General features: G+C 59.7%; 1 protein-coding gene across 4 annotated transcripts; it reads left to right on the plus strand.

Moving 5' to 3' along the window:
• The first annotated feature begins 1,967 nt into the window (after positions 1 to 1,967).
• Positions 1,968 to 14,911, plus strand: MST1R (macrophage stimulating 1 receptor). 4 transcript variants are annotated; one of them, XM_070050789.1, is made up of 20 exons: positions 1,968 to 3,450; positions 6,117 to 6,320; positions 6,398 to 6,526; positions 6,690 to 6,860; positions 7,155 to 7,315; positions 7,632 to 7,797; positions 7,905 to 8,041; positions 8,416 to 8,577; positions 8,672 to 8,765; positions 8,895 to 9,104; positions 9,191 to 9,337; positions 9,417 to 9,582; positions 9,721 to 9,822; positions 9,899 to 10,072; positions 11,154 to 11,234; positions 11,431 to 11,612; positions 11,716 to 11,825; positions 12,073 to 12,238; positions 12,601 to 12,737; positions 14,408 to 14,911. In XM_070050789.1, exons 1-20 carry the CDS (start codon positions 2,215 to 2,217, stop codon positions 14,661 to 14,663), a joined length of 4,191 nt encoding a protein of 1,396 aa, XP_069906890.1. In that variant the 5' UTR covers positions 1,968 to 2,214; the 3' UTR covers positions 14,664 to 14,911. The 4 variants fall into 4 exon arrangements, with proteins under 4 accessions (XP_069906890.1, XP_051708378.2, XP_051708377.2 ...); XM_051852418.2 differs by having other exon boundaries at positions 1,969 to 3,450; positions 8,892 to 9,104; positions 9,896 to 10,072; XM_051852417.2 differs by having other exon boundaries at positions 1,969 to 3,450; positions 8,892 to 9,104.
• The last annotated feature ends 7,403 nt before the right edge of the window (positions 14,912 to 22,314 follow it).

A 22,314-nucleotide genomic window follows, 5' to 3' on the forward strand; every position in this document is an offset into this window, starting at 1 on the left:
TTGCCACAGCCTAACTGTCTCATTGCGTGTGGGTAATGAAAGGTCTAGGGAGTAGTTGTGGGGACAAACCCTGTGTGAATGTGGTCTCCAGACTGTCAGGATCAGCCTCATGCAGTCTGAGAGGCCAAGATTTTCTGCCACTAAAACCAACCCATGCTGGAGAATGTGGCTGTGTGGGTGAGATACGCCAAGGCAGCACTGCAACAGTTGTACTTACTGTGCTGGCAATGGCCCTGCCCTTGGCCCCAGTCTGCATCACATTGGAATGTGCTTGGTTGCAGGTCACCTACCCAAATTCCAAAGCCCCTGGGGAGCAGTCAAAGGCTTGGTGGGTGCCATTCACCCTACACATATGTCCTGGCTCTTCCATCTGCCTGTTTTCTGCTGGTGTCCCTCTCATTGCTCCTGGTCAGGACAGCAAACCTCTGCCCGTGGGGCCAGGGTCATGCCATACCAGGTGACTGCTACTGATGTTCTGCTGGGGAGCCCCTGAGTACCTCTGTTGGCTGCCATGATCCCGGACGGTTTGCAGCCTCTCTGGAGCTCAGCATCTATTTTGGACAGTGACAGGAACCCTCACACAAAGGTGTGTGCACCTAGAGCAATAAACACCTGCAAGTGTGGGGTGTACCTGTTTGGGGATTGGGGTGAGATGCCAGGAGAACAGGGAAGGTGTTCCTGGTATAGGAGCCAGCATGTGTGATGGGAAGGACCTGATGAACAACCTGGAGGAACTGGCTTATGATAGAACTGCGGGTTCTTCAAACTCCAGGTAGAAGTCTGGCAGTGGGGAGACCTTTAAAGCTGCGGGATACTGTAGTTAGAGACACACCCTGTTCCCCCCAAGCCCCGCTCCTGAGGTGATCTCTGAGTTGCAGAAGGAAGCCTAGTCTTTTGGAGCCATATTCAGAGAACTAGGAGCCCAAGCAGGGTGAGGGGGCCCAGGATGCGTTCACAGTGACAGATGCCAGGGCAGTTGGGCAGGTGCTAAGCCAGCAGTGGACTGCATCTGGTGAGTTCACCTTGGTGAGGAGCTTATACTTGGCACCTCAGGCTCCACTAACTGACCCCTATCCCCCACCCCTGCCGCGTCTTGCCTGCTCTCTCCTGCAGAGCCAGCAGAAGGGGAGGGGGGAAGGGATGCTCCTGAGGACCCCTGCTGTTGAGGACCAAGGCCGCCTGAGGGGCGCCAGCCTGGAGGCAGCTATCCGTGTGGCCACACGGTGGCAGCAGAGAACCAACTGATGACTAGTGCACTCGCCACCCCAAAAAGTGGCTTGGTTGGAGCGACCCTGAAAGGCTTGTGAAGCCTCCTCCCAGCCCCCAGAAATCTCTCATGTTTCTAGGCACATGCTGGGGCCGTTTCATTTCAACTTTACCCCGCGTGACCATCCTTGGACGTGTTGACGGGAACCGCCCCGTGTTTTTTGCTGGGTGTTTATTCATTTCCGGGCCAGTTTTGGTCTGGGAGGGGAGTGACTTTCATGTTGCCTCGGGCGTTGTGTCCTGCGCGCACTGGGTGTGGCGGCCCCGTGTTCTACTTCCTCCCAGTCACCAAGTGCTCACGAAGCTCCTGCCCAGAGGCGGGGAGAGTCCAGCACACCTACGTCTCACACCTCCTTGCCGGTGACAACTCAGGACAGGCTCCCTGAAGGCTGTGCCCTTGTGCGGGGACACTCCTCCCCCACCCCCCATGCCTCCCCTCTGGTCTTCTACCCAACCTGGTCACTGCTCCCCACGCAGTGGACACCGGCGTCTGAGGAGTTGCTTCACAGGGGGAGCCAAGGTTGTCCTGTGCCCGCTTCTCACCCTGACCCCAGCCCGCGTGGGGGAACGGCACGCTTGGGCTCCGGCCTGTTCGCGTGGCCCCAGCCACTCCGGGCCACTGGGGACAAGGTGTGGGCGCCAGGCTGGGAAGGGCGGGCCCTGGACGCGGCGCCTCCGGGAGCCCCGCCCCCAGGGCCGGCCCCGCCTCGGCCCCGCGGCCCTGGGGCAGACTTGGTTGGAACTGCGGCTCGGCCGGCAGGTGAAGCGGCTGCCGCGCTGCCCGCCAGGTGTCCGGCGGCCTCAGGTGCTCAGACCCGAGGGCGGGGGAAGCGGTGGGGCTTCGCAGGGACCCGAGGCGAGGGTCGGCTGCCCTGGGACTGTGGGGACCGCAGCCCAGACCTGAAGCCAGCTCCACAGGGATCTCTGAGGGGCCCCACCTCTGCCTCGATGGGGCTCCTCCCGTCGCCGCCGTTGCTGCTGCTGCTGCTGCTGCTGCCGCCGCCGCCCGCGGTGCCTGAGGCCGGCGGGGACCGGAGGTGCCTGCGCTCCCCATACGAGGCTTCCCGCGACTTTGACGTGGAGTACAAGCTGCCCAGCTTCTCAGCAGGCGGCCCGGTGCAGGCCATGGCGACCTTCGAAGGCGGCGCGGATGGGAGTGCGGTGTTCGTGGCCACACGCAATCGCCTACAGGTGCTCGGGCCTGACCTACAATCTGTCGGGAGCCTGGCCACGGGCCCTGCCGGGGACCCTGGCTGCCAGACGTGTTCAGCCTGTGACCCGGGGTCCCAGGACCCACCGGGTGACACCGATATGCAGGTGTTGGTACTGGAGCCGGGGCTGCCCGCGCTGGTCAGCTGCGGCTCGAGCCTGCAGGGCCGCTGCTTCCTGCATGAGCTGGAGCTGGGCGGGGCAGTGCCGCACCTGGCAGCGCCTGCCTGTCTCTTCTCAGCCCACCACAACCAGCCCGAGGACTGCCCAGATTGTGTGGCCAGCCCACTGGGCACCCGCGTGGTCGTGGTCGAGCAGGGCCAGGCCTCCTACTTTTACGTGGCGTCCTCCCTGGACCCAGCTGTGGCTGCCAGCTTTAGCCCCCGCTCGGTGTCCATCCGGCGCCTCAAGGCCGATGCCTCGGGATTCGAACCTGGTTTTCCGGCTCTGTCGGTGCTGCCCAAGCACCTCGCCTCTTACCGGATCGAATACGTGCACAGCTTCCGCGCGGGAGCCTTCGTCTACTTGCTGACCGTGCAGCCGACCAGCGTGGCGGACGCGCCGGGCGCCCTGCACACGCGTCTGGCGAGGCTCAACGCCGCCGAGCCCGAGCTGGGCGACTATCGCGAGCTGGTCCTCGACTGCCGCTTCGCACCTAAACGCCGGCGTCGCGGGGCCGCAGAGGGCGGGCAGCCCTTCCCGGTGCTGCGGGCCGCCCACTCGGCTCCCGTGGGCGCCCAGCTGGCCACTGAGCTGAGCGTCCCCGAGGGCCAGGAAGTGCTCTTCGGCGTCTTCTCCACCGGCAAGGACGGCAGCCCTGGCTCGGGCCTGGCCTCAGTGGTCTGTGCCTTCCCCATCGACCTGATGGACAAGCTGATCGACGAAGGTGTGGAACGCTGCTGTGACTCTGCAGACCACCTAGCCCTGCGCCGGGGCCTCGACTTCTTCCAGGCGCCCAGTTTGTGCCCCAACCCGGTGAGCAGAGAGCAGGGGCCCTCCCTGAGCTGTGTGTGCACAGCTGAGCACAGGACAGGGTGTTTTCCTTGCATCACCGAGGGGTCTGGCAGGGGAGGCAGGCAGAGAGATGCATTCCCTTCCACCCAGCTCCCCTGTGCTGGGGGTGGTCTAAGAAAGGGGCTCATCCCCAGCCCGGCTGGCCCCCGTTGCTACCTTGCTTTGTTCTGTCATTCTCCCGCACATCATAGCCTCTGATTTTCTTAAGTACTTCCCCCGCTCACGTAAGGGTGGTCTCACTTTGCCAGCCCAGCTCCCAAACTCTGGGTAAAATGGTGATGGGCAACCCCTCCTTGCCCACTCCTTGATACGCTCAGGGCCACACCCCGGAAGAAGAGCCCTGCGCACAGACCCAAATCCAGACATGCAGAAGACGCTGGCAGACTCACAGCTGCTTGCCAACAGTTTCGCTTTCCCTCTGGGAGCACTTGCTTTGCTCTGCTTTCCAAAGGGGGTGGAACTGGCGCTGTCAGAGAAACATCCCCCCCCCCCCAGCCTCTCTCTGCCAGGTTCCAGGGAGTCTCCTAGTCTTTAAAGTCTGGGGGCTGGGCAGGAGCCTGCATGGGCTGGGCTTTGCTAGCTTGTTATCCAAAGGTGATGGGAGGGGGCCCTGGGGGGGAGGCAGCTTGGCTGGGGAAGGTTCTGGAAGCCTCACCCCAGTCTTGTGCAAGCAGCTATAAACATCTGGGAATGAGTAAGGGCCTAGGACGGGCTGGTTGGGGTTGGGCCACCACAGACTGTCTTCTGCCGTAGTGGAGGTCCCACAGTCTGTGCAGAACTGGGCACTCCTCACATCAGACCCTGCCCGGGTCTCTCCAGCCATGGTGTCAGCCAGCTGCAGCAGAAACAAACAGGGCATGCCTTAAAATGCTACCCTGAGGACAAAACCAAAATCGATTCCTTGAAGCTATCAAAGCAGTCTTAACTGGGATCTGAGATTAGACCCAGGAAACAGGCTTACCAGGGCATTGCCGAGTCTTCCATTAGGCTGTCCCACAGCCATGGCTCTCAGAATCTCTGGTCACCTGCACCCTGCCCTGACTTCTCTGCTGACTCCTTCCCAGCTCCTCTTAGAAGATTCCAGAGCTGGAATGGGCGGTGGGAGGGCTTCAGCCTCCTTCCCTCAGTGTGGGTTGGGAGGGCCTGAGGCTGGAGACTGTTCTCTGGGCCTGGGCAGCCCTGGAGAGAAAGAACCTTTCCCCAAATTGGCTAGCGATCAGTGGGTCAGAAAACACCCAGCACACTGGCCAGTGCCAGGCTCCAGAAGGACCAAGCTCAGGCCCTGCCCAGAGGCCGCCAGTCCCTGAGGATGTGTGTGAACCAGACTGTGCAATGTTTGTCTGGGTTCTGGGCATGCAGACACTGGAGCAGTACCCACCGTGTGCTCAGAGCGGTTGGCCTCAGGAAGCCTGGGGGGCTCGGGGCTACACGTAGGGTCCCTGAGTTCATGTAGGGGGCAGGTCCTCCATGGGACATTGGACACCTACATGTTTTCAGGAGTCAGGGGCCCCTGGGAAGCCTGGGAACACAGAGCTAAGATCCTGGAGCGTAGAGGCGAGAGGCAGGGGTGTGGCCCTGGCTGCGTGAGGGCCTCTTTCAACTCCAGAGCCCCACCTGGCCCTGAGTCACGCTGAAAACACCTGGCAGGCTCCCGGCCACTTTCCTGACTCAACCGAGGACAAAGTCCCGGTGCCTACACACCCAGGCTCAGACCCAGGGTGCTGGGATTTCCAGACGTAGCTCTGCACACCTATTCTTGTCACCAGGGCTCCTGAGATCTCAGGAGTGGGGAAAGCCTGTGTGGCCTGCTGGAGTCTCTCACCTTGAGGGTTGCCCTCAGGGCAGGCAAGGGAGAGTCCTGAGCACCCAGGACTTGGCACTACCTGGTACTCAGCTCCAGCACTTCAAATTCATACCCTGGCTTCCTGTTTCTCTAGAATCTTCCACACACCTGTCCTGAGGGATGAGTGAAGCCCATCCCTAAGGGTAAGGGACAGGTTAGTGTCTCCCAGCCTCTGGGGCCTGGCACTCATGCTGGAGAGCCTTGGTTTATCCCTTTTATACCAGCACAGGTATATGGTCTCAGAAGGACCATATTACCAATTTTGTGCTGGCCAGTTAAGCTCCAAGTTCAGCCCCATATGCTAGTGGGGAAAGTGAAGTTCAGGGGAGAACGTAGGGATGTGGACATGGAGAGGCAGAGCAGAGCCAGCAGGGGGCAGGAGAGGACTCTGATTAAGATCGCAGACTTCACCTGGCTCCTCTCCCAAGAGGCTGAGGTCTTAGTCCAGAGACCAAACCTCTCTGGGCCTGCTTTCTCATCTGTGAAATGCATTGATGCCAACGCCTGCTCTGTGGGGGGCCTGTGAGGTGGAATGGGGCTGGGTCTGTAAGTGGACATGGCAGGGCAGGGCTGTGAGGAAAGGTGAGCTGGCTTCCAGCCTAGGCCTCCTTCCCTGTCCCCGCTACCTCTTAGAGCCGTGTGGTGGAGGTAGGGGACAGGTAACTAGTGGGCCCAGGGCTTTCTCCAGTTAGGCCATTGAGTGCAGGTGTTGTGGGCGGCTGCGGGCACTGACAAAGGCCCTAAGGGGTCAGGACACAGAGCTGATCGCTGGTTCATTCCCTAGCCTGACCCTCCCCAGCCTGTCCCGGAAGCCCCCAGCCCCAACATTAGCTGCCGCCATTTCCCTCTGCTGGTCAGCAGCACCTTCCAACGTGTGGACCTGTTCAATGGACTGCTGGGCCCAGTGCAGGTCACCGCACTGCATGTCACACGCCATGGCAACGTCACCGTGGCCCACATGGGCACAACTGATGGGCGTATCCTGCAGGTAGGTTCCTCAGCCCCCAGCCCCCAGCCCAGGGCCCTGTCCCCATCCGCCTTTGGCTCATAGCTCACCTGTCTCAGGTGGAGCTGGCCAGGTCACTCAACTACTTGCTGTATGTGTCCAACTTCTCACTGGGCAGCAGTGGGCAGCCCATTCAGCGGGATGTCAGTCGCCTAGGGGACTACCTACTCTTCGCCTCTGGGGACCAGGTAAGCAGGGCAGGCGCAGGCTGGGGACAAGGCTTGTAGGAACTTAAGCTCTTAGACAATCCAGGGAGGCACTGACAGATCTCACGACGGGACCAGGAGGGACTCTGGGGTCAAGTTCCCCCACCTACCAGCGAGGCTTGAGCCTCCTATCTGCTACCCCAAGGTCTTCCAGGTACCTATCCGGGGCCCTGGCTGCCGCCACTTCCTCACCTGTGGACGCTGCCTGCGGGCACAACGTTTTATGGGCTGTGGCTGGTGTGGGAACGTGTGTGGCCGGCAGGAAGAGTGTCCTGGCTCCTGGCAACAGGACCACTGCCCACCTGAGCTCACTGAGGTACAGCTTCCCTGGCAGGGCCCAGGTGAGGGTGGGACATGCGGGGCCTAGGGTGGGAGTCAACAAGTCTTGACCGTGATCTAAGGCCCAAGTGTCCTCCCTATCTGTAAGGAGGGTGTTCCTGGCAGAGGGGGTGGCACAGGCGAAGACTCTGAGACCAGAAAGGGCTCGAACAAGGACCGGCAAGGAACCCAGAATGGCCGGAGTGTGGGCCAGGCAGTGTGGGGGGATAGCAGATGGCATTGAGAGAGCCCAGCCCCCACAAGGACTCAGCCTGTCTTCCCTCCACTTAAGTTCTACCCCCACAGTGGACCCCTACGGGGCAGCACGAGGCTGACCCTGTGTGGCTCTAACTTCTACCTGCACCCGTCCGGTCTGGCACCTGAGGGAACCTACCAGGTCACTGTGGGCCACAGTCCCTGCCAGCTGCTGCCCAAGGACACCTCACACCTCAGGTACAGCGCACGCCCCGCCTTCCCTGTCCCTGATGGAGGCAGCCAAGGAGCCTGTTGGCTGTGAGACCCTGTCCTTGGCTTAGCTGCGTGGCTCTGGTTGTTTGTGTCCCTTTCTGAGCCCACACATGCCTTACTTGTCTGTTTAGTCATGGACCAGGCCAGGTTAGCCCCTGTCCCACCAGCACCTGCCCTGGAGGAAGACATGGGTGGGGAGACATCTTCGACAGGGTCAGAGGAGCCCTGTGACTGGTGGCAGACCTGGGGCCAGGCCTGCGTGAGTCCTGGCTGACCTCCCGGGGTTCCCCTGATGCCCCAGCCGAGTGCCCCGCAAGGACCTGGCAGAGGAGCTTGAGTGTGAGCTGGAGCCCTTGGGTTCCCAAGCAGTGGGGACTACCAACGTCAGCCTTACCATGACCAACATGCCGCCCGGCAAGCACTTCCGGATAAATGGCACCTCTGTGCTGGGAGGCTTCTCTTTCACGGTGAGGCCCCCTGCCCCGTCCATGCACTTGTGTGGTGGGTGGTAAGGAAAGGGCAGGGCTTGGAGGGGAGGGGCCGCTCCAGCTAAACCATCTCTCTGTCCTCTTAGGAGCCGGTGCTGACAGCAGTGCAACCCCTGTTTGGCCCTCGGGCGGGGGGCACCTGTCTCACCCTTGAGGGCCGGGGCCTGTCTGTAGGCTCCAGCCGGGCTGTGCTGCTCAATGGAACCGAGTGCCTGTTGGAACGGTGCGTGCCAGCAGGCAATAGGGTGGGGAGCTTCACGGGTGGGGACCTGAGTCCTGTCAGGGTAGAGGGAAGAGGGCCGGGTCACAAGGTCAGCATGGGGAGCAGTTTCTGGGAGAACTATCTGCTATCCTCTCCAGCCCAGAGGCAAGAGAATCCACTGGCTTTGGCCAAGGCCCTGGGGTACCTGTTCCCTACCTGCCCTCCTAGAGGTCTTCCTGGGACTGCCCCCTCTTCAGATGGAATCACAGAAGCCAGGGGTGGGGGGGACAGTGCTAGCAGGAGGTTGGGGAGGGATAAGCAGGCCCCCAGAGGAGGTGGCCTGGCCGTCACAAGGGCAGGGGTTGCCCCTGAGCCCAATCCCGTCATTCCTGCAGGGTCAGTGAGGGGCAGCTTGTATGCGCCACACCCCCTGGGGCTGCCACGGCCAGCGTCCCCCTTCGCCTGCAGGTGGGGGGTGCCGAGGTTCCCGGCTCCTGGACCTTCCACTACCGGGAAGACCCTGTTGTGCTGGGCATCAGCCCCAACTGTGGCTACACGTGAGTGCTACCTCCTCACCCCCTCTGGCTTCCGGGGAATGAGGAAGCTGGCCTTGGAGAGCACCCAAAACCGAGCACCCTGCCTTCTCCACAGTGGCTCCCGTGTTACCATCCATGGCCAGCATCTGACTTCGGCACAGTACCTCGTGCTGTCATTCAATGATGGGCACAGGGCAGTGGAGAACAAGGTGAGCAGGCGCTGGCCAGGAGGGAGGCTGCACCAGTCTCCTGAGCTCCAGCCCACTCCATGCTGAGCCCAGGAGACTGGGGGAGCCACGGGTGGGAGGCCTGGCTAACTCTCATGTGGGTCCCAGCAGTGTGAGGGGCGGCTTCCGGAGCAGCGTCAGTGCCACCTGCCTGAATATGTGGTCCGAGGTCCCCAGGGGTGGGTGACGGGGAGTCTGAGTGCCCGGGGAGATGGAGCTGCTGGCTTCACTCTGCCCGGCTTTCGCTTCCTGCCACCGCCCCATCTGCCCAGCGCCGACCTAGCCCCACTGAAACCAGAGGAGCGTGCCATTAAGTTCGAGGTAGGTGTGGGGCCGGGGGCAGGGAGAGAGGGGGATCCAGAGGTAGGGGCCGGGCCACCGGCTGCTCCTCATGACCATCTCTGCAGTATATTGGGCTGGGCGCTGTGGCTGACTGTGTGGACGTGAACGTGACCGTGGGAGGCGAAAGCTGCCAGCATGAGCTCCGAGGGGACGTGGTTGTCTGCCCTCTGCCCTCCTCCCTGCAGCTTGACAAGGATGGCGCCCCATTGCAGGTAGGCAGCCCAGCCGGCCCTCTGCGGGAAACGGGGCCCAGGGCCTGCGGGCCAGGCCTGAGCTCGCACCTGCCTTTAGGTCTGCGTGGATGGTGCATGTCACGGCCTGGGCAGAGTGGTGCGGCCAGGCCCACAGGGAATCCCACAGAGCACGCTCCTTGGTGTCCTGCTGGCCTTGCTTGTGCTTGTGGCCGCCCTGGCCACCGCACTTATCTTTAACTATCGGTGGAAGAAGAAGCAGCAAGGTGAGCTTCCCACTCCCACCGTGGCTCCGCCTCTACCCCAAACAGTGGCATCTCCAAGACCCTGGGTTCTCCCTCACCTCCTCGGTGGGCCCGTTAGGAACTTGGAAAGGTCGGCTACCAGGGGCTGTCTTTCCACAGTCCTTTCTCCCAATCTGGATGACCTGGCATCCCTGGACCAGACTCCTGGAGCCGTGGCCCTGCCTCTTCTCCGCTCGGGTTCTGACTACAGAAGTGGTGCTGGTGAGATGATGGGGGCTCTGGAAGCTAGGGCCACCCCTTCTCCCCACAAGCCTCTCATTCTGTCTCCCCACAGCAGCCCCTGCCGGCAATGAGTCCTTCTCAGACAGCGGGGATGGGACCTGTGTCCCGCTGCTGCAGACAGAGTCCATTCTGCTCAGAGACCTGGACCCTGCACTCCTGGCCGAGGTCAAGGATGTACTGATTCCCTACAAGCAGGTGGTCACCCACAGTGACCAAGTCATTGGCAAAGGTATGGGGGCCTAGCAGGGCTGGGGCCCAGGTGGAGTCCAGAGGTGATAGGGCTCATAGGACAATCTGGCAAGATTCTCCTGCAGCCTTTCCTCACCTGTGTGGAATATTGGGACAGCACTGACCCTGAACGCCCCCATGTGCTCGCCTGGGAAATAGGGATTAGGAGTGTTCTACCTTCAGGGGGTTCTGGTACAGATTAAGTAGGATTGGAGGGCTGTAGGCTTTGCCATCACGAAGCTGCTGCTCATTGTTTTTTGTTTGTTTGTTCGTTTTGCTTTGTTTTTAAGATTTATTTATGGGGCCGGCACTGTGGCATAGCTGGTTAAACCAATGTCTGCAGTGCTGGCATCCCATATGGGCACCAGTTTGAGTCCAGACTGCTCCACTTCTGATCCAGCTCCCTGTTAATATGCTAGGGAAAGCAGCAGAAGATGGCCTAGGTGCTTGGGCCCCTGCGCCCATATGGGAGACCCGGATGAAGCTCCTGGCTCCTGGCTTTGGCCTGGCCCAGCCTTGGCCACTGTGGCTATTTAGAGAGTGAACCAGAGGATGGAAGATTTGCTGTCTCCTTCTGTTTCTCCCTCTCTAACTCTTTCAAATAATAAATGATACATAATAATAAATGTTTCAAAAATAAATACTTTTAAAGATTTATTCATTTATTATTTGAAAGTCAGAGAGGGAGGAACAGAGAGAGAGATCTTCCACCTGATGGTTCACTACTCAGAAGGCCACAACGGCCAGCAATGAGCCAGGCAGAAGCCAGGAGCCAGGAGTTTCTTCCAGGTCTCCCACATGGATGGCAGGCTCCCAAACACTTGGGCCATCTTCTGCTGCTTTTCCCAGGCCATTAGCAAGGAGGTGGATTAGAAGTGGAGCAACCAGGACACAAACTGGTGCCTATGTGGGATGCCGGCACTGCAGGTGGCGACTTTACCCATGTTGCCACAACACCGGCCCCTACTGCTTGTTTTTAAGGTGAGATAGGCCCTTCTGGTGTCTGAGGTCTGGCTGCCAATGAGAGGGTGTGGTCTGAGCCACAGCACTGGGGAGCTTCTGTCACCATCTCCTTCTCCCAGGTCACTTTGGAGTTGTCTACCACGGAGAATACACAGACAAGGCTCAGAACCGAATCCACTGTGCCATCAAGTCACTGAGTCGTAGGTGGGACGGAGGCTGGGAGGGCAGGGGGAGGAGCCCCAGGCCGGGAAGGTCCTCCTTCCTGCCGTGCCCCCACCTGGTTGAGAGAACCTGAGCAGCAGCCTTTCTCCTCTCCCCACCTGACCCCTGTAAAGAGGTAGGGTACAAACAGCCTCAGTGCCCTGGGCTGAGGGCCTGACTCAGGCTGCTCCACAGGCATCGCCGACGCACAGGAGGTGGAGGCCTTCCTGCGAGAGGGGCTGCTCATGCGCGGCTTGCACCACCCCAACGTGCTGGCCCTCATCGGCATCGTGCTGCCCCCCGAGGGGCTGCCCCAGGTGCTGCTGCCCTACATGCACCACGGAGACCTGCTCCAGTTCATCCGCTCACCTCAGCGGGTCAGTGCCCAGCTGGCCCTGGGTGGGTGGCGAGGGGGGGCTTGGGAAGCAGCTGAAGATGGAGCTGCTCCACCTTGGCTCACCAACCTCTTCTGTCCCCCAGAACCCCACTGTGAAGGACCTCATCAGCTTCGGCCTGCAGGTAGCCCGTGGCATGGAGTACCTGGCAGACCAGAAGTTTGTGCACAGGGACCTGGCTGCTCGGAACTGCATGTAAGGGGCTGGAGTCCCCGGGGTCAAGCAAGGTGGCCTATGAGGGTGTGCAGTGGTCCAGGGCTGCCTCAGGGAAGGACCACTCCAGCCTTTGCCGCATGTCCCCTCCTCTCTGGGCCCCAGGTTTTCCATCTGCCTAGTGCAGGCTAAGATTGGACGCCATGGCTCTGAAATTCTGTAAGGATCTGGAACAGGTGGCATCAGGGTCTGGTGGAGGCCAATCCTAAGTGTGACTGCCCCCTCCCAGGCTGGACGAGTCATTCACAGTCAAGGTGGCTGACTTCGGTCTAGCCCGTGATGTCCTGGACAAGGAGTACTACAGTGTTCAGCAGCACCGCCATGCTCGCCTGCCGGTCAAGTGGATGGCACTGGAGAGCCTGCAGACCTACAGATTCACCACCAAGTCTGATGTGGTGAGGCCTCACCTGCCCTGGAGCCCACATGACCTCAGTGCCCTGGAGCACCCCGCCTTGCCCATCAGCTCTGTGTGATCCGAGCCCAGGGCATCCCCAGGCTGGGCTGCTGCCCTAGCTCCTCTGTCCACCTCGTGGGCAGACAGATGCGAGATGCAATCTGACACCTGCCAGGGCTGTGAACTCAGTGGCTCCTCACACACAATCTGGTGCCAGCTGAGGTTGTGGGAGGAACCGTGAGCTTTGGGCCTAGGGCACAGTCTCCCACTTCCAACTGAAGGACTCTGGGAGGTGGAGGACCAGGGGGCCCCTTACCCCCAAGTCTGGGGTGAAAATTGAGTCCCCTCCTCTGTCTCCCACAGTGGTCCTTTGGCGTGCTGCTGTGGGAACTGCTGACTCGAGGCGCCCCCCCGTACCCCCACATTGACCCTTTTGACCTCCCCAGCTTCCTGGCTCAGGGCCGGCGCCTGCCTCAGCCTGAGTATTGCCCCGATTCTCTGTGAGTATTCAGGGGTGGGGCTGGGGTGGGCGCTGGGCTCCGAGGACAAGGAGGGGGCAGCAGACACAAGTCCCTCCTGGCTTTCTGACTGGCACTTTGGTTGACAAGGAAAGGCATCCTGAGTAGGCCTCAGTTTCCTTCTCTGTGGGCTCGTTCTGTCCCTCCCACCCCCCAGCGCAGGGCAAGATGCTGCGAAGGCCTCGTGGTTGCCATGGTAACAGCATTCTGAACTCAGAGTCTGGGTTGAGGCCAGCGATTTGATTTCCCAGCACCACTCTCCGCAGCTCCTGCTAAGGGCTGCGCTTTCCCATCTTTTCCACTCACTTAACCTCAAGGAAAGGTTCCATTAATTCCCACACCAGCCCCCTCGGCACCTCCACCCCAGGGCTGGTTCTGCAGCTGCAGGTGCCGGTTCCTCCAGGCACGGCAGCCACTGCGTGACTGGCAGGGCCTGTGGGGTGCAACTGGTGCCGGGCTCGGTTTCAGCAACAGCAGCAGCAGGCATGCCTCGGCTGTGCCCAGGTCTGCATGGTTAGAACAGGAAGAACCAGGTCACAGGTAAAAGGAGTTGATGACTGCTGTCTCGGGCTGTGTTCCAGACAGGGTGTGAGTAACCCTGCCTTGGATTTGCTCGCTGATGCATCTGGTTTGAAGTAAGGGAGGTGAACTGCGCTGCCTTCCTGCACCCAAGTTGGGCTCCCTGAGAGAGATGGAGATCTCTGCACGGGTTACCTGGTGAACTAGGGGTGAGGGAAGCAGGACTGGCAGAGGGAGGAGTCGGGCTGTGATGCAGACGCAGGAGAGGCTGCAGCTCCTCCCCACGGGGCCTGCTTCACGTGGGGGCCCTGGCCAGGCCCGTGTACCAGACACCCGTCATTGACCAAGGCTGTCCCTGGCGTGGGGCGTATCGGTTTGGGAGGAGTTCTCATAGGGCGAAGTTAACAGCCATCAGCAGGCGACCCTTGTAGCCACATGGAGAGTAGAGGGCACTCCCCAGCGTCCACTCCACCACGGCGGCTCCCTTTTCCTCCCCGCGCCCCACTTTCCTCCTCTGTAAAGAGGGGCGACGACAGCACCAGCGTCCGAGAGCTCTGAGATATAATGCATGGGGCACTTGCAGAACCACGAAGGGTGGCGATGACATCCCCCAGCTAGTAGGGTGCGCACTAGGACCTGCCAGGCGAACCCAGAGAACCTGTTTTGGGGAGCTATGGAGCCACTGGTGCTGCCCAAATGCTCACTTCCTCATTCTGCTGAAATTCCCATTTCCCCAGAGCCACATTTCCTTCCTGGAAGATGCGTGGTAAGAGCCTGTGCACTGAGCCCTCTGCTAAGCCCTCCGTGGGCAGCCCCTCACCCTGTGCCCTGGCTGCTCTGTCGTCAGAGGATGACACCCAGGCACAGAAGGGTTAAGGAACACGCCCAGGATCACACAGCTCAGGCCGTGGGCCGCAAGATCCCAAGCTCTTAATCCCTGAGACAACTCAGCCTCTGCTGGGGGAACGGCAGGGCTGGACCAACAGTCTCAGTGATGAGAGGCGATGTTGGGCACCAGGCCCTGCCGCCTGTCCTCGTCCCCAGGGGGTCCGCCGGGGGTCACTAGCTGATGAGTGGCCCAGAATCCCTGGGTGAGGGGGTCTCCTGTCCCTGACATCCCTCTCCTGCCGTAGCTACCTAGTGATGCAGCGATGCTGGGAGGCGGACCCGGCGGCACGACCCAGCTTTGGAGTGCTCGTGGGGGAAGTGGAGCAGGTCGTGGCCGCCCTGCTTGGAGACCACTATGTGCAGCTCTCTGCCGCCTACGTGAACCTGGGCCCTGGTGCCTCGGATGAGGTGAAAGTGCTCCTAGAACAGCCGCAGCCCTCACCTGTGCACCAGCACACGTGGCGGCCCCGGCCCCTCTCAGAACCACCTCGGCCCACTTGACCTAAGCCCTGGGCAGGCCCATGGGGGCCGGACTTGCTTGGCGGCATTAAGCTAACCCCAAAATCCCTTTGGGCCCCACCAGGCCGGAGAGCACTGGGCCTTTGGAGACAACAGGGAGGGGGATCAGGGCACACTGGGGGCCCTGATGTGAGCCACTGAAGCTGATCTTTTTGTACCAAGTATTTATGGAGAACCTGCTGTATACCCTGCCTGCTGGACTGCAGGAATAAATGCACACTTATGTACAACTTGTGGCAAATGCTATGAAAGAAGGTGGGAGACTGCTCTGAGGCAGTGGAGGAGGACTGCTCGAGAGAGGTGAGTGGGGAGGCAAGCAGAGCCTCCCAGGAGGTGACGGGCTCGATGAGGCTCTGCCAGAAGTGGGCTTGAGGAAAGAGTCATTGGCAGAGTGAGCAGCACATGCAAAGGTCCTGAGGTGAGAAAGGGGTTGGGTCAGCAAGAAGGATCCAGAGAACAGGAAGGGTGGGCAAGAGATAGATTTAGCTTGCAGGGCCCTGGGGATGATTGGTTGGTACCAAGGGGAGTAGGCCGACTACTCAAGGCTGCGGCAGCCAGGGTGGCTTCTTCCATGGCACTTCCCCAGGGCTCCCTGCTCCATCTGCAGCCCCAGTCCTCCATGCCATGAGTGTGGCCTAGAGCCTTGCCTGCTCTCCAACCCTGCCAGCATGGCTCTGGCCCCTGGAGAGAGTTGGGCAAGCAGCAGCAAATCGTCAGCTCCCCACTTTGAAGGAGCCAGCTTGGAAATGCCAACTGCCCAGGCTGCTTATACCCAGGCAAGGCCACTGCACCATAGCCACTAGAGGGCCACGCTGCCCCTGCTGCCCTTCCCTGCCCCCGACCCTGCGGAGGGGCTGGCAGCTGGGTGCCAGGTCCCTGAGCCCAGCGCATGGGTCACCATGTTTCCTCTCCCTCGCTCAGGACACCCATGGCCCATGGCCTCCATCCCTCCACCTGGGAGATTCCAGCTCACTGTCAAGAGGCCAAGATCCCTGCTCTCTGGGTTCTCAGGGTACAGGGGTCCACAGATCCTGGAGAGAGCCAGAGGGGGCAGAGATGGACTCTGTCCACCTGTCCCTGAGCTCAGCACCACCGATGCCCCTCAGGGTGGGCCCATGGGGCCTTGTCCCTGTGTACACATGTGTGACAGCCAATGGATCCACTGACACTAGGAGAGAGGCAAGTTGAGTATCCGGGAGCACACCTGGCAGCAGTGGTCCCTGAACCAGTCGGAAAGGATTGTCTCCGTCCCTCCACCACGCAGCCCCCACGCTTTGAAAAATATATATATTTTTATTTAACATAGAGACAGACAAGGATCTTTCATCTACTCAACTGTTCCTAGGTAAGGGGCTCAGAGAGGAGGGGGTCTTTGGACAGGAGGGAAACTCAGCGTGGGAAGGGGTCTAAGAAGGGCGATGAGGGAGGGAGAGAGGTCAGAGTGTGTCAGGTTTCCTGTGCAGCCAGTGCGTGGGGCTTTGAGCCTATTTCTGGTCAGACGCCTCCAAGGCCAGAATTCGCCAGGGAGGAGCCCAATTAAGCACATCCCAGGGTCCTGGATTGTGGCACAGCTGTCTCTGTCTCCATCTCCTGTAGCCCCCAAGCTCTGAGCTCCTTTCTCAGTCACCTGATGGTCCCAGGGCCAGCTGGCCGGTCAGGAGCCGAAACTGATTTAGAGCTTCAAACTGCTGACTGGGCTACCAAGGACAGATGGGGAGGGTCCGTTCCAGGCCCCTAGGCGGGCCAGCAGGGACCAGGAGGTTCCTGAGTGGTCTCCAGGGCTGCTGTAGGCCGGTCTGCCTCTTACGTGAGGGAGGCCCAGCAAGCTCAGGTTGGTGCAAGGGGAGGGCTGCCAGTGGGTAGGATGGGCTGAACAGAGCTTGGGAGTCCAGCCTTCCCATCAGCAGCCATGGGGAGGTGGTACCGATTCCTTTGCCTCACCTCCCTCCACCACAGGGCAGTGGGGCTGGGGCAAGTGGGTGCCAGTGTAGGCTGCGAGGAGGCCGGGGTGGGAGCTGGGACTGAGGAAGCAGCAGCTGACTCACACCCTCCTGCTGCCCATTGGTGTGACTGTTGTCTGGCACCTGGAGGCCACGCATGGAGACTGACCTGCTTTGATGGGGAACCCTGGGTCTGGCCCGAGCTTCCCCTCAGGACTCAGCTCTAGCCTTTCAGGGAATTTCCCTGGGACCCAAAGGCTTTCTGGGGGCACATTCACTGTTGCTGGATGTACCCCATTGATTCCCATGTGGAGCTCAGGTGTAGGAGCTGAGGGAGTTGCTGCCTCCTCCGAGGGCCCCGTGAGCACCAGAGGCACCCAATGCCAGGGGCATCCTCACCTTCTCTCCTGCCTGCTCCCTTTCAGGTTGCTCTCACTACTTGTATACTCTTGTGGCTGGCCTTGGACTGGGCACTGGGGCCTGGGATGGCTCAAGAAGGGTGGGGTGGGGGGTGGGGCTGGCGCTGTGGTGTAGCTGGTAATGCCACCACCTGCAGTGCTGGCATCCCATATGGGTGCTGGTTCAAGTCCCGGCTGCTCCACTTCCCATCCAGCTCTCTGCTATGGCCTGGGAAAGCTGTAGAAGATGGCCCGAGTGCTTGGGCCCTTGCACCCAATGGGAGACCGGGAGGAGGCTCCTGGCTCCTGGCTCCTGGCTTTGGCTCGGCATAGCTCCAGCCATTGCAGCCAGTTAGGGATTGAACCAGTGGATGGAATACCTCTCTGCCTCTCCTCTCTCTCTGTAACTCTGACTTTCAAATAAGTAAATAAATCTTAAAAAAAAAAAAAAAAAAAAAAAGGGCAGGGGGTTTGAAGAAGCTAATGGCCAGGATCATGGGACTTGGAGCCAGCGCTGTGGCGTAGATGGTTAAGCCTCTGCCTGCAAGTGCCAGAATCCTATATGGGTACCCCTCTCTTTTTTTAAAGATTTATTTGTTTATTTGAAAATCAGAGTTAAACAGAGAGAGGAGAGGCAGAGGCAGAGAGAGAGAGAGAGAGAGAGAGAGGTCTCCCATCCACTGGTTCACTCTCCAATTGGCAGCAATGGCCGGAGTTGTGCCGATCCAAAGTCAGGAGCCAAGAGCTTCTTCTGGGTTTCCTACATGAATGCAGGGGTCCAAGGACTCGGACTGTCTTCTACTGCTTTCCCAGCCCATAGCAGAGACCTGGATTGAAAGTGGAGCAGCCAGGACTTGAACCGGCGCCCACATGGGCTGCTGGCACTGCAGGTGGTGGCTTTACTTACTACGACACAGCACTGACTCCCAGTGGGTGCCCTTTTGAGTCCCAGCTGCCCCACTTCCCATCTAGCTCCCTGCTAATGCTCCTGAGAAAGCAGTGGAAGATGGCCCCTGCACCCACATGAGAGACCTGAAAGAAGCTCCTGGCTCCAGGCTTCATATTGGCCCAGTTTCGGCTGTTGTGGCCATTTGGGGAAGTGAACCAGCAGATGGAACAGAGATTCTCACCCCCGCCCCCTTTTCTCTCTGCTTCTGGCTCTTCTCTGTTTCTCTGTAACTCTTTCAAATTTACTTCAAATAATAAATAAATCTTTAAAAAAAAAAAAAAAAAAAAAAAAAAGATCATGGGATTCAATCAGCTTTGAAACCAGCACTGCCTCCCTCACATCACAAGTCCTTCCAGGGATGTTACAGCCCAGACCACAGACAACTAGAAGCCCCCACCCATGCTCCAAGGCAGTAATAGTTCTGGCCAAGCAACGGATGCTGCCAACAGGTCCCTCTGGCCAGGGAGCCTCTTCTCCGAGGAGTAGGAAACCTAGTGATAGCTCAGCGCCCTGCCCTGGTCTCTCTGACCCAGTCATCACTTGTGTCTTATTTATATAGTGTGTTTTCATTTTGTTTAAAAGTCAGAGACCAGGATCTCCCATCTGTTGGTTCACTCCCAAAATGCCCACAACAGCCAGGTCTGGACCAGGTCAAAACAGGAGCCAGGAACCTAATCTGGGTCTAACACATAGGTGGCAGGGACCCAACTACTTGAGCTATCACCTTCTTCCTCCCAGGGTGCACGTTATTAGCAGGAAACTGGAATCAGAAGTGAACCCACACACTCCTATATGAGTTATGGGCATCCCAAGCGACATATTTTTTTTTTAAAGATTTTATTTATTTATTTGAGAGGTAGAGTTACAGTGAGAGGGAGAGACAGAAAGGTCTTCCGTCCATTGGTTCACTCCCCAAAATGGCCACAACGGCCGGAGCTGGACTGAAGCCAGGAGCCAGGAGCTTCTTCTGGGTCTCCCATGTGGGTGCAAGGGCACAGGCACTTGGGCCATCTTCTACTGCCTTCCCAGGCTACAGCAGAGAGCTGGATTGTTGTTGTTGTTGTTGTTTTCTCTTTCTTTTTGACAGGCAGAGTGGACAGTGAGAGAGAGAGAGAGACGGAGAGAAAGGTCTTCCTTTGCCGTTGGTTCACCCTCCAATGGCCGCCGCGGCCAGCGCACTGTGCTGATCCGAAGGCAGGAGCCAGGTGCTTCTCCTGGTCTCCCATGGGGTGCAGGGCCCAAGCACTTGGGCCATCCTCCACTGCACTCCCGGGCCACAGCAGAGAGCTGGCCTGGAAGAGGGGCAACTGGGACAGAATCTGGTGCCCCTACCGGGACTAGAACCCGGTATGCCGGCACTGCAAGGCGGAGGATTAGCCTAGTGAGTCGCGGCGCCAGCCCAGAGAGCTGGATTGTGTGAGGAGCAGCTGGGACTAGAACCAGCGCCCATATGGGATGCCGGCGCCACAGTCAGGGGATTAAGCTACTGTACCACGGTGCCGGCCCCCAAGCAACATCTTAACTGCTGTGCCAACCCCCATCTATTCTTAAAGTCACTGCCACCTGCCCTGGGCCTGGGTTTGGTGAGGCCCCGAAAGAAGGCAAGTCTTCTCCCAGCCCCTTGGCTGGCCTGGCTGCTCTCCTCTGAGCAGGCTCGAAGCTGTGTGTGCCTCTGGCAGCACTGCCTTCCCTGACCAGTGCTGCTCCTGAAGGGGGGGGGGGGGGCTGCTCGCAGGAAGGGGTGAGCAGCTCACCGAGCCCCTGAGCCAGCTGTGGGCTGTACTCAGGGCGGCTATGCTGTTGCTCTCCCTTGGGGCTGTGCGTCTGGCCATCTTTCACGAAGAGTTACGTAAGCTTGAGTCAATTGGGGCTCAGAGCGGTTCATTGTGGGCTATTTTTAAGCTGCAACACATCACAGCAGAGGGGTCACTGCACCGCCGGCTTGCAGGGAAGGTTGTTTAAACATCTGTTATTTAAATTTCTCTGTGCCTTGGAGCTCAGACGCCACATCCTCCCGGCACTGATGGGTTCTGCCTTCCTCATCCCAGATTAGGAGTGGATTACTTCCCCCAACCCTGCCACACATCCCTAGGGCTGGGCTTCTCTGTCCCTGGCTGCTTCCTCTGGGGTTAGGCAAGGGGACCGGGGATAGGGAGCAGGTGAGCAGCTCCTTTACAACATGGTCCTGCCTCCGTAGAATGGGTGCATCTGGGCCAAAAGGAATGTCAGGGAAGTCCCCCAGGGCCTGGGGCTCGAAGTCACTTGGGTGGCTCCAGGGAGGAGTGGTCAGGAGAGGAAAGCACAGACAGGGCGCTGAGAGTAGAGCTGAGGCCGAGAGCGTGCCCCTCCCCCTTGGGGGCCTCCGTTCTCCATCAGGACCACGGGGCTTGAGTCACAAGGTCATCCTGGGTGTTCTGCTCCTGCTGGAGTGTCCTCCCCTCTGCAGCCTCTGGGGAGACAGGCCTTAGTTTGCCATCCATTATCAAGTGGATGGCTGCCCTGGGAGCACTTTAAGGCTCCCTTCTGATCCTAGAGTTCTTGAGCTGTCCCAAGCCTTCCTAGGGGCACGGAGAGGGGAAGGCACGTAGACTGGAAGCTGCCTCCCGAGAACCCAAGGGTGCTGAAAATAGGTCCGGGCTGGAGAAGCAGGTCCGGCAGCCTCGGCCCATCCCAGGGCTCCTGGTATAAGGCAGCCTTCTCTGTCCCTTCCCTTCTTGTCCTTCCTGCTACCTCTCCAGTGTCCTTAGGGTCTGCTAGGTGGGAGGAGGGTACCCCAGGGTGACTCCACCCTCTCCCACATGGCTGCCTGGAGGGCCAAGGTGAGGGAGGAGTGGAAGGTGGGCGGGACTGGGACTTGCCCTCACAGAAGAGGCTCTGTCCAGCTTGGCCCTCAGACTCAGCTCCTTCCAGCTCCTTGCCACCGCGCAGCCCTCAGCTTGGGGAATGGGCTCAGCCTGGGGGAGGGGCTCTCCAGGTTGCCATGGCAACGTGTTGGCCCTCCTCACTTCCCAGAATCAGAAATAGAATTGGACGCCCTTCTTCCTGGTGAGAGACTATTTAAAAACGGGGGTGGGGGGGTGGGGGGAGGGCACAGGGGGCTATCCCTAGGGGCTAGGCAAAAGGGGACTGGCCTGCTGCCCCTTCCTGTAGCTGGATGAGATGACAACGGCCTTCAGCCAGCCAAAGACTCTGAGTGCAAAAGACTCAGCCTGGCCCCATGGGGTGAGCACCTGGCCGGTGCTCAGAACCACCAGGTTCTTGGGAGGGTACTGGCTTAGTTGGCACCACCAGGGAAAGTACCAGAACTATCTGCTAAGTTATGGGGAGGAGGAGTAGGGCCTTGCAGGACTCAGCGGGGTGTGGGGCTTGGGGTTGCAGCGCCCAGAGGGGAGGCACAGTGGCTCTATTCCAGCAAGGCCCATGCTCACGTGGCACCCAGCGGTGGCACCACACTTCCTGATGTGTGGGTCCAGAGCGGTGACCTGGCTCTGGATTCTGGTTCTACTGTGCACTAGCGAGACAGACCTCTCTCCCACTCTGCTTGATTTCCTCATCTATAAGAAAGGTGTGGTAGTGCCCAGCTCGTTGAATGGCCAGGAGGCTGGGTTACACATGCTCTACCCTCAGCTGGCCCCAGGGGAAAGGTCCAGTTGATATCAGTCATTGTGATATTCCCAGAGGAGGTGCCTGCTTCCCGGGGGCGGGGGTGGGGGAGGCCGTTCTCTCCTGGTTGCCTCCTGTAGCTCCTCCTTGGTTGGCAGCTCCTTCAGCCAGCTCTGCTTCCTGCCCCTAGGAGACCCTGGGCCAGCTGCTCACAAAGGACCCCAGACCCAGAAAACAGGGCTATGCCTCACCTGTGCAGGTGGTGGAGGAAGACCCAGTGGTGAAACCGGCTGGGGGCTTTTAGGGCCTCCCTCTGCCTCCCCACCCCTCCCAGGGGCAGTCCAGCTCAAATGCCAGGCAGCAACAAGAGACTGCTACCAGCATCTTTGTGAGGAACAGCAGCACAAGAAATAGCTTGCCCGGGCCAGAGACAGATGAAGTGAAGAGTGCTCAGCAAGCATGCGTGCCCAGGACACACACTCACACACACACACACACTCACTCACACACACTCACTCACGCATGGGCCAAGACCCTGGGGCCCAGCACCAGGGTTCGAGTTCCTCCTGGGTGTCCAGGGCCATCTGTCCGCGTTCACCGAAGGCAGCATCTGGGGAAGGGGGCGGGGCCCAGGGGCTGACTCTGAAAGGTGCAGGTGCAGCACACCGTTGAGCCCTGGTCCCTGGCCACAAAGCCGCACCCCGCCCCCGCCCCGGCCTGCCACAGGTGCGATTGCTAACCTC

The sequence above is a fragment of the Oryctolagus cuniculus genome, chromosome 10 (assembly GCF_964237555.1).
Source record: "Oryctolagus cuniculus chromosome 10, mOryCun1.1, whole genome shotgun sequence".
NCBI classification, from domain to species: domain Eukaryota; kingdom Metazoa; phylum Chordata; class Mammalia; order Lagomorpha; family Leporidae; genus Oryctolagus; species Oryctolagus cuniculus.